The 12,143-nt window shown below is 39.9% G+C and overlaps 1 protein-coding gene across 18 annotated transcripts in view; it reads right to left on the minus strand.

Annotated features, from left to right (window-relative positions):
• Nucleotides 1-12,143, minus strand: part of KIF1A (kinesin family member 1A) — a 2,189,582-nt gene that overhangs the window by 334,604 nt on the left and 1,842,835 nt on the right. For all 18 annotated transcript variants that reach the window (XM_044071047.1, XM_044071036.1, XM_044071035.1 and 15 more), the window contains one exon: nucleotides 9,614-9,719. In XM_044071047.1, coding sequence (XP_043926982.1) covers nucleotides 9,614-9,719 — 106 coding nt within the window. The remainder of the gene's footprint in view (nucleotides 1-9,613; nucleotides 9,720-12,143) is intronic.

The following is a 12,143-nucleotide window of genomic DNA, read 5'->3' on the forward strand; positions in this document are numbered from 1 at the left end:
CAATGCAGCAATTGCCTCATGTACACAGACAACCCTCTCCTCCTACCACCCAACACTACAACCTGTGTAAGATGCACTTACATAGCCAAACTGGAAGCAAAGCTCTCTTCACCCAAGACTGGACTAGACAGTCAAGAGGAGAAGGTAAACACTTGCACCACACCACACTCATCACATAGTCCCTCAAAACCTACAACACCAAAACACACACATAGAAACACAAAACACACAGCTACATTCACAGAGGTTCTCAATAAAACCTGCCCAAACAACAGAGCCCTCCAAAGCAGAAATGCAAGCAACCTCCACCCCCAACACAACCCAAATGACACACAGCCCACAAACTCAGTGTACCATTCAATCACAGCCCATAAGGCATAACAACGTACCCAATACTCTAGTCAAAGGTGACTCCATAGTCAGGCACACTGATGTTCCACTCACCAGGCTAAACAAGGAGAAAGTTACTGTCATCTGCCTGTCAGGTGGCAGGATCCACCACATAATGCACGCACTCAGGTCACTCCACAAGTACAAATATGACTCTGTCATTGTCCATGTTCATGTGAATGACCTGAGACATACCTCCTTGGACTACATGAAAACAGGCATGGAGGAGCTCTCGATCTTGTAGCCCAGGCAGGTATGACCCTAGCCCTGAGTAGCATCAAGCCATCACCCAGAATGATACCACAGTAGAAGGACAAAATGATTGACTTCAACAATTGGCTAAGCTTCTGGTGTCATTCTAAGGGGATCCAGTATCTGTTTGCCTGAGATGACATGATTGACAGACCACAATGCTTTGCCAGAGATGGCCTGCACCTGTCGCCCTTGGGATTCCAGATACTGGATAAGGCTCTTGCCACCCCTATAGTGCCTTTTTTAGGTAAGGTTCAAATGACAAATTCACCACCATAACAGGTACAAGCAAGCAAAATCTGAAGGTATTGCTACTCAATGCTAGAAGTCTAAACCTCAAAATGCACTCACTCGAGGCACTCCTTAAAAGGGAGAACATCGACATCTGTGCAGTGTCACAGACCTGTTTCAAGGCTCCAGGGAGCACCTCTGCATTACCAGGCCATAATTCATACCACACCTTTTGGCCACCTAACCTGGACTGAAACACTAAAGGCAGAGGTGTGTCCATATTCATTAAGGATATCTACACCTCCAGGCTAGTTGCTCAGCATAATGCATCCGAGATTATCCAAGTGCAACTAACTCTGGGCAAGACCGCAATCCAAATTGTACCTTGCTACAGATCCCCCACCATGCCCCAGGATTCCCATTCCTCATTTCTTGACACACTGGAAAATATTAGGGTACAACCCAACACCCTAATAATGGGTGATTTCAACTACCCCACCATTAATTGGGAAAACTACTCATGTTCCAACTCTTTTGCTCAATGTTTTCTGGAATTCATAAATTCCAATGCCTTGGATCAACTTATCCACACCCCCACCAGGGGCAGCAATATCCTAGACCTGGTCATTACCAACATGGGTGACCGGTGTTCCACACCAAAGGTCAATTCCTCGTTGGTCAGATCCAACCACAAGATAATCACCCTAGACATCCACATCACACCTCCCACTAGGGAAACTACCATAAAAAATTTCTCCAAAGCCAACTTCACGGTTCTTAAAACAGAAGTGGCAAACTTTGTGACACCTATGCAGATGGACAATAGAGGTATGACTGCTGAATCCTACACAAATGCACTTTATAAGCACTTACACGAGTGCATGGATCGTGCTATCCCTAACAGAACCAAGATGCTATTCTCCAAAACAATGAAGCCAATTTGGTGGTCCCCTGCCATAAACAAACTCTACAACAGAAGAAAGAAACGGTTGCAAAAAAGAGTAAAATCCCATGATTGGAGGAACTCCCTGGCCAGCCTCAGTAAGAAGCTGAGATCCCTCATAAAATCCTCCAAAGACTGTTATGAAGACAAAATCGCCACTGATTCTAAAGACAACCACAAAGCATTCTATAGCTATGTCAAGGATTTCAATGGCAACACTCATATCTGCTCTGAGTTACAGCACAATGGCATTAAATATACAGAACCAACTGATATTGCCAACATCCTGGCAGATAGGTGTAGTGCTAACTTTACCCCCCCTCTCACCCCCTAAAGGACCCATTTTTATACCGGAAGAATGCAAAGTTCCTGTAATCATGGCTGAACCACACTCTCCAAAGCCAAGAACACAGCATCCATGGGACCTGACAACATCCCAGGCTGCGTTCTACACAAACTACAGAACGAACTGGCACCCCACCTAAATACCATGTTCAATCATAGCCTCACCTCCGGCTTTGTGCCCACTGAATGGGGCACAGCGACTGTTGTCCCACTCCACAAAGGGGGAGCCACCACAGACCCCGGGAACTACCGCCTCATTAGCCTGACGAGCCTGGTCTGCAAGGCCATGGAACGTATCATCATGGAACTTATAAACAAAGACATTGGTAAACTCCAAACTCTGGACCCCACCCAGTTCGGGTTTGTAAAAGGTAGACCATGTTTCCTAAACCTGACAGACTTCTTTGAAGCACTCACCAAAGCTGTAGACGAGGGTAAGGTGGTCCACACAGCCTATCTAGATCTCGCCAAGGCTTTCAACACCATCTCCCACTCTGGAATTATAGATAAACTCATTAAACTAGGTATAAATCCCTATGTCACAAGATGGGTTGCCAACTGGCTCACTGACAGAACCCACACTATGAAAGTAGCAGACTCCAGATCTGACTTCAGACCAATGACAAATGGAGTACCACAGGGTTCAGTCCTGGGTCCTCTCCTGTTTGGTATCTACTTCTCTGAAGTACAGGCTAACACGGAAGGTCTTTGGCTAACAAAGTTCACAGATGACTGCAAACTAGGAGCCATAATCAAAACTCCTAACGATGTGGACATCCTACAAAAGGGCCTCACTGAGACAGATGCATGGTGTCAAAGCCATGGTCTCAAGCTCAATGCCAAAAAGTGCATTGTCATCCCCTCTGGTAAAAACTCTGTACCCAAGAACTACCACATAGGCGGTGGTCTACTCAACACCGAAAGTGTGATAAGAGACCTTGGGACACAGGTGGACAGTAGTCTCTCCTTTAATAATCATATTGCCATGGTAGTCAGGAAATCCTTCTACGTTGTATACCTCATCACAAAAGGTTTCTCATCCAGGAAAAAATAGATCATTGTTCCCCTCTACTCATCACTCATTAGACCCATTATAGAGTACAATGCCTCCTTTTGGTATGTACCTCACAAGACATCTAAAACAACTGGAAAGGCCGCAAAAATACCTCACAAAAATGATTACCGGCATCAAAAAGATGCCCTAAGCAGACCGTCTCAAGAAACTCCAGCTTTACTCCGTCGCATATCGTCTACTCAGAGACGATCTCTGCCTAACATACAAAGCTATGTCAGACCCAGAACTGTTGGACATGCTCCACTTAAAGAAATCCCAATCCCTCCGAGCTATATGCTCTAGGGACCTAAACCTGGTCACCACAATAAACAGAACATGCTGGAGGGATAGATTCCTGTCCCAGAGACTCTCCATGCTCTGGAACAAACTGCCTATCTATATCAAACAAAGCTCCTCATCAGCACTCTTCAAGAAAAATCTTGATAACTGGATGGGAAATAGGAAATTCTCCCCGGGGATCACTTCTGTGGCTCTGCTCCACAGTGGCACAGGAAAATAATTTTCTTGGATGGCGAAAGCCGGGTACCTTTTTGGCTAGGCTTATACAGACCCTAGGGCCAATAGCCTAGTAACTACCTATGAACCTATTAATCCTACACAGTTTGGTTAAGTCAAAGGCAAGTCATGCTGGTTAAACCTGGTGGATTTCTTCGAAAATGTCACCAGAGCCATAAACAAAGGCAAATCTGTGCATATAGCCTACAATGACTTAGTCAAGGTCTTTGACACAATCCCACATTTGGCATCATTGATAATCTCTCCTAGTTGAATATCAACCCTTTCATTATCAGGTGGGTTTCTAACTGGCTCACTGAGAGATCACACTCAAAGTTGGGGACATTACCTCAACCAGCAGACCTGCCACCAGTGAGTTTCGCAGGGGTCAGTGTTGGGCCCCCTATTGTTTGGAATATACTTCTCAGAAATTCAGGGATAATATCCTCTTATTGTATACTAACTGCTGTAAAGTCTACAACCTGTATGCTACTAATCTGTAATGCCTCTTTTGTACATTTTTCTTCTGGAAACTTGTGGAGTTTTTCTCCCCAGGACTCCGTTGAAAACGGATACTTGTTGTCCAGTCAGACTATCCCCGCAAACAAATGTTAAATAAATAAATAAATAAATGGGAAACATACAGAGAAGCAACTTTATCAAACAACAAGCGCTATCACACTAGTCATGCATGTGTGCAAAGGTATATAATTTCTGTCTTGTATTATAGGTCCATGAGTTCTTTGGTCAAGACTAAGGAATCATTCTACAGAGCATTACAAGCCTAGCCAATAAACCATATTTAAGCATTCCCTCAAACCATTTGTTACAAGCTTAGATTTTTCTATTTCTTAAATTGTGAATGTAAAGGTACACTCTGCATTACTGCCTACCTGCTCCATTAACAAATAAGACTTGTATCTCTGTAGTTTTAAAAGAATAATTTCAGTGCAGGTTGAGATTTGGAAGAATAATGCAGAATGATGTCAATAACCTTCCAAACAGACCATCAAATGGCAAAATGAATGCTGTAGTTACAGTCTCTTGATTAACAGGGCTGTAAGTATGGCTAGGCAATCAGCTAGTTTGTCTTTGCAAGCAGAAGATGCTTTATCACTGTGCTTTTGTGTTAATATAGCAATAACCCACGCCTGGGTGTGGGTAATGCTGGATTTACCCACGGTTGGCATGGTTTGGTCCCGAGGCCCAGGGACCAAACAAAGCCAACCGTGGATAAATCCAGCATTACCCACACCCAGAAGTGGTTATTATATTATAATGACATTATTTAAGAAAAATAATAATTACTTTTCTTAAATAATGGCATTGTATAATGCCTCCTTGCTGCCCTTCCGCTGCTGTCTGTTATCTGTGGCAGTTCTGATGTACTGCGTATGCGTAAGCCTATGCAGTACATCAGAGCTGTGGGCAAAAGCAATGGAGATCTTCTCCATTGCTTTTTACTGTTTCGCTATATTAAATGGGTTTAACATAGCGAGACAGTTTTAAAAAAAGCAACGGAAAAAAGCAACGGAGAAAGCAAGATCTCCGTTGCTTTTTACAAACTGCTTTGGTTCATAGGTTCATAGGTTCATAGGTTAGTACTAAGCGAGACTCAAACCATGCACCTTGTGTTTGTAGGGCAAACACCTTAACCATTAGGCCACCCTCCCCCCGTTGCTTATTTTAAAGCTGTCTCGCTATGTTAAACCCATTTAACATAGCGAGACAGGTTAAAGGAGTTTAACATAGCAGACAGCTTCAAAAAGCAAGGACATCTCTGTTGCTTTTTTAAATCTGTGTCGCTATGTTAAACTCCTTTAACATAGCGAGACAAGTTTAAAGACTTATACTATGGAAAAGTCCGGGTGACCGGACCTTTTCCATTAGTATAATGAAGGGTCATGGTATAATTTGTATGTTACCCCTGTGTATGATATTCATTGCTTTGGACTGTGTGATGCATCTACAATAGATGCAGTAAACATACGCTACAGTGCTCTGTTTGGCCAGCAATGTAAGCCAACATTGACTGCACTGGTTTATATAAACTGAATAACAACTTTATAAATTCATAACATGCTCTTAAATCCTATGAAAATACTGATAATCTGTTAAAATCAAGTGGTGTAAAAGCATGCACATATTTTTTTAATATTTCCAACATAGTAAGAAATTCTTGCTATGTCTGCATTCAAGAAATTACCTTTCAGTCACACTTTTTCCTAAATATTTGTGTGTGTGTGTGTGTGTGTGTGTGTGTGTGTGTGTGTGTGTGTGTGTGTCTGTGCTGCATGAATTTACAGGGATTTTTGACAGTTGTTAGTTTTTCATCAAGAAGTTGGGAAGCAAAGACAGAGGCATCTGGAGGCCCAGGTAGTGTGGCAGTACAGGTGGTAGGTTCTAGCCTGTGTAATTAGCTAGCAAGTGACTCTTTATGTCTACTACTGCAACCATGTAGGCTCCCCCAAAGCATACAGTGCAAAATAATGGAAAAAAAATCCAAAGTTTTTTTACACAAATTCCACAAATATCAATCGACATCACCAACTCTGACACATCCCAACATAATGATATGATTCCAGCAGCACCGACCTTACACTAGGTGAGGCCATTAGCTCATTTACCTTTCTACCAGCAGCTCCAGTTGTTGGTCACTTTCTTGTTTAATTTCTCCAAATGTTTCCTCGGTGATAGAATTTATGTTGAGTCACATGTGCACTGACTCTGTACCAACAAACATTTTGCAATATGCTTTTGACACAACTTCTCATGATTGTGACCAATGGTCTCATTAACTTTTGGTGACCACCTAGAGCTTAAGGTGTGAAAGGTCATCTGGATGCCAGTGGACCCACCTGTATAATGACTTCTAAACTGTGCTTAAGCAGCAAGCAACAGGTGCAAATTCACAGAGTGGTGTGACTGTTGTTCCAGTTTCTATTCTCCTGTTGACATTAATGGTTACCATCAGTAACTTATCTCAGTACTAGGAGGTCTGTAAGCCATAAGTAAAATGGCAGTTTTGTTATAAATTCCTTGATTAAGGTCATAACTCTACACCAGTAGCTAAGATAAGATTTGGATATCTAGGCAAGGCTGGTTAGCACGTAGGACATCCCTACTCCTTTTCTGTAGGGGTTTGGAGGAATATATCTCAGGCTACCAGTGTAAAAGTACAACCTCAGATCAAAATTTAGAGGAATCAGTCTCACCTTACCAATTCCTAACATAAATCTTCTTTCAGGAAGGCGGAGTCATAGAAACAGGTTTTATTTTTTTTAATACAGCAAAGCCTAACTCTGTCATCATGTACCAGTTAGATTTCCTAAAAATGACTGCATGGTAGCGTGATACAGATTCTGAGAGATAACACCAAAAAACAAAGAGAACAGGTCCACAAAGAGTGACTGGAAATATGATATAATCACTTCAAGTAGATCTCACTCCATTTCATCCCATGTTAAGCATTAAATAGCCTAATGCTTAACAGCAACTTCAGAAGCTATGAAATAAATGCATTGCCGTGAAAATGGACATTATATATGTGACTCTCAGATATGTATTCTGAAAAACTGAGCAATATTTTCTTCATTCTGATACTATTTCAGTGTGTGTTGTGCTTGCCTCTTTGGATGTATAACTTTCTGTTCCATATCTAATTTATCCTCCCCTCAGAGATCTTAATAAAAATCATGAGATGATAAACTACCATGCCATTAAAATAATGTGGTTTGTTGGTATAACTTCAGTAAAACTTTTTAAAATATTCTTTATTCAAATACTGACATAAGACAGGGAAGGAATGGGAAAGGACACAGGGTTCAATAAAACTTATTGATGTATTTAACAGCTTTGTTCCTGTTTATATTGCTTCAGATTATTTCCTTTTTAGCTGGAAAATCCCCCTCTGTCCCACAACAGTGATTACCTTCCTACAGACTATCCCAGCCCTTTTATACTGCTTTACTTACACGTATTTCATTTTTATATCCCAGCAGCCCTCTGTGCTTATTTCCTATGATTAAATTCTCAAATCCTGACCAAAGTGATAAACCTAGGGCTCAGGAAGTGTCAGATCATAGTACAAGCTTGTCATGATGTTGGAATGATATAGTTATATTCTTTCACATGGTTATATTAAATTAGGATTCTTTGGATTATGTGAATATACCAGTAATCAAGCATAAACTGCAGTGTCTGTGATACATCCTATATAAGTATCTTTCCTCTCTTAAGGATCAAAACATTCTGTGAACTGTGGGATTCTCCTAGTTGGCAGAAACATCCTCTAAATATTTCTTAACCTGTGTGAGGTCACCCGTGCCTAGAACAGTGGCCCATAATGTCAATATCAGAATAACGTCTGCCACAGTTTTCTATAATGAGATTTACACGTTTCCATAGAATATATGCTACTGCACTGTAGCAAAATTGTTGCATGGGTATCTGCCTCCTGTCTCCATTTTCGACTCTGGGAATAACCCCTCATTTCTTCCACACCTTATTGCTACTCCAGTCTATTTAGTTCTAAGGCAGTGGAGGAACCTAATGTGGTAAGACTAGTTTAAGGCTCATTAATGAGAAATTGGTGAAGTGATTATACCCATCGCCAGCTTTTTTTCACAAAAAAGGAAGAATGAACAATTAAGACTCTAAAACTACATATATTCCTATTGATTGGACAATGGTAATGTAAATTCAGAGATCAGTGCATTGATTTAATAGGCATGTTGTCCAGTCAGTATAGTTTCTATGCCTGGCCCCAATGGGCATTTATTCCTATTCATACGTGCATTCATGTTTTAATTTGGTCCCTCTTTTCTTATAATACTGACTGATTTTGTTTGTTCTCTGAACTTGTGTAGATGAAACCAATTTTTTGGGAACACAATGTGTCATGAAATATAGCAAACATTAACATTTTCAGTTTCACTCCTAGAAAAACTCTCAGTGACCCTGTAAGATGGAACAAGAAAGGCTCATTTATTGGGCCTTACAAAATTCATCATGTGTTATTTCAGGACCTGTTCTGTGTTACTGGTCACAATTCCAACCCCCCCCCCCCGTCTCTCTTGTGCTTCTTATCCATACAGCTATAACATGAACCAGTCTATCCATCCGTCTCCCAAACATACATATGGGTATAGCTACACAATTCCTTGGATTCGCATTTCTTTCCAAAACATTCTCAGCATTTTCCCAACCATTTGATTTCAGAATTCCATCACTGTTCAGTTCTGTCATCCTTTGTGCAAGGCACTCACTCCTTTGCTTGTTTGTCTGGCAACTGACTGGATGCAAAGCTCTTTACTCTAAAAGTGTCAACTACCAAATAATTAGCAATATAACTAATCTATCCTAGCACATAAATTATTAAAGTTCCTTTATGTACAGAAGAGATGGTAAAATAAAAACAGCTAAGAAAGAAGCATGTGTACTTTTTTCTTGCAGTGATGCATCTTTAACATTTAGGTGGAATTAAGATATGACCTTTAGTATTTTTAATTTTAAAACAACAGTTAAGAACATATTTTATGCTCTTCTTGTTTAACACTTTTATTTACACCAATCAACAAGGCCACAGAAAGACAACATACAATTGCTCATTCGAACCATTTCATGAACAAACAGCATTATGTTGTATGCTAAACATTAGACTGCATTCTGGTCACAAACAACCTAACTATGGCAACAAGCAGATTGTCTCTCAGGTTTCTTCTGTACACAGCTAACCAATGTGTCAGAGGAGCTAAGACTGGTCACATGATCTCATCCTAGCATGGCAAAGAATATGGTTGCAGAGAAAGTATTTGAGTACATCTGTGAACGAAATACTGATTTCCAACAGTAAATAAAACCCCTGCATCGGTCAGACTTACCGATCATCTTGAGAGGGATGAATGTATCCAGAGGATAGGATATTGAGGGAAAGAATATTGGGATCAATTAATGACTCATCGCTCTCAGGGGTGTTACGAATACGACCTAGGAAAGAAAAAAATAGACCTCGTTTTTGTTTTCTTTCTTTTTGGCGTGTAAATATTCTGTAGTAAGCTAAAGCTCATTTCATCATTTCATTCATTCTGTAAACTGTAAATGTAGCTTCTGTTCTACTTTCTCCTTTTGTATCTCTTAACTGTGTGGGTTTATAACAAAATCTGTCTGAGACTTAGGCAGTCTTTAATATTCTTGAAGTGTTCTATTTGCTGTATTTTCTATTACCTATGCATTTTTCACTTGTTTTACTACTTCCATTGTAAAACAATTTCTGTAAAAGTATGCAAAGCTGGGCTCATTTGACCCACCATAGCAACAAAGTTATCTTTTTAGAGCACATGCACAATATTTTTTGAACTTGTTGAGACAACTTTAGGTGTCTCATTACCGATTTCAGGAAAAAAAAATCATCAAGACACTGTAGATAAATTCCTGTTTGCAAACACACCCGGCAAAGATATGAATAAAAAAAATATATAAAATAAAAAAAAAAAATTACAGTAAAAACATTAACAAGGCCATCTGACAAAGAAAGAGTTCAAAAATTCTTTATCTGGAGTCTGGCAACTTCAAGGAAATTCTTAGATGACAGATCACTGTATTTTCCACTTGGTACTGTTCTCAGTTCCTGATATGCATAGACACGTGCTTTATTTTATTTATTTTTAATCTATGATAATGTATAATGACATTATCTGTGGAACATTTAACTGCTTCTGCCTCTTCCATGCTTTCTAAACTGACAAATAATGTCAGCGTTATTACCATTTAAATAAACTCAAAACAGAGCTGCTGAACATAAACACTACACTTGGCACTGTGAATATTTAATGTGCATGGGTGTGGATTTGGAAGCAACAATTTCAGCAGACATTTACCGAAAATGTCAGTAAAACACAGAAGCAGAAAAAAAGCCATAGAGTTTCATTCTATAAAAGTCCAAGTAAGCTATAGCTGAAAGAAAACAAGCAGCAGAAATATAATGAAAAAGGAAATTGTAAAAACAAATGTCATCCTAGCAGCATGGAAGGCATGCCATTCCTTGAAGCAGAATTAATCAGTCCTTGAGAAACTCTGACCAAAGTCTGAGGTGCTTATCCCATGGACACCTTAGGTAAAACTCTAGATCTCTAACAAATTCATACAAAGCACGTTAATACCAACTTCCCTACAAGTTAGCAATTTGCATAAAAAGAAGTCTTGTGAAGGGAAAGAGTTAACTCTTCCAGGCACACCTGCAAGGAGGTAAAATCACATGTTAGTAAAAGTCTATGTTTCCACTGTTCAGTGGGTAATCAATAAAACATTTTAGCTTGCATAGCATTTTTACCACTTTGTACCAAAGATTTTCTTTGCTTTAGCTTGACCTAGCTAGTAATTACATATCATAAGAACCGGAAAGTTTGCAGCATAAAGTGGAATGGTTATTGAATGATGGGTTGAGGAGAAATGAAATTATGACATTTCAGTAAAAGACTAACATTTAAAATCTCTACTACAAAAAGTATGATATGCAAGTGTAAAACTAGCATACAGTCAAAGAAATAAAGATAGTACAAAAATTATACAGACAGAATGGCAACAAAATATATAACAAAACAAGAGTGATATACATATACAGGTATATATAGTCATTGGCAGTGGCTCATTAGGTAGCATACATAAATACATAAGTACAAGCAAATGTGTGTGTATATATGTACATATATATATATATATATCTATATATATATATACACACACACACACACACACACACACACACACACACACACACACACACACACACACACACACACACTTACACACCTATATATATATATATATGTATGCAGCACTCCTTAAAATGGAGAATATCAACATTTGTACTGTAACGGAGACCTGGTTCAAGGCAGCAGAAAGCACCCCTGCACTACCAGGCTATAACTCATTCTACACCTTTCAGCCCCAGAACTTGGACTGAAGCTCCAAAGGCGGTGGTGTTTCCATATTCATAAAGGATGCACACACCTCCAGACTGGTAGCCCAACATAATATATCAGAGATACTTTAGGTGCAGCTAACATTGGGTAAGACAGCGATTTAGGTCGTAGCCTGTTATAGGTCCCCAACCATGTCCCAAGACTCACACTCCATATTCCTAAGCACCCTGGACAATATTAGGGTCAAACCTAACACCCTCATACTGTGCGACTTCAATTACACTTCCATTAACTGGGAAAACTACTCATGTACCAATACACCTGCCCAATGTTTCCTGGAATTCATTAATTCCAATGCCCTGGACCAGCTCATTCTTACCCCCACTAGAGGTAGCAACATCCTTGACCTGGTCATTACTAACACGGGTGACTGTTGCTCTACACCAATAGTCAACTCCTCCTTGGTTAGATCCAACCACAAACTAATCAC

The sequence above is a fragment of the Protopterus annectens genome, chromosome 5.part0 (assembly GCF_019279795.1).
Source record: "Protopterus annectens isolate FY-2018-M chromosome 5.part0, PAN1.0, whole genome shotgun sequence".
NCBI classification, from domain to species: Eukaryota; Metazoa; Chordata; order Ceratodontiformes; family Protopteridae; genus Protopterus; species Protopterus annectens.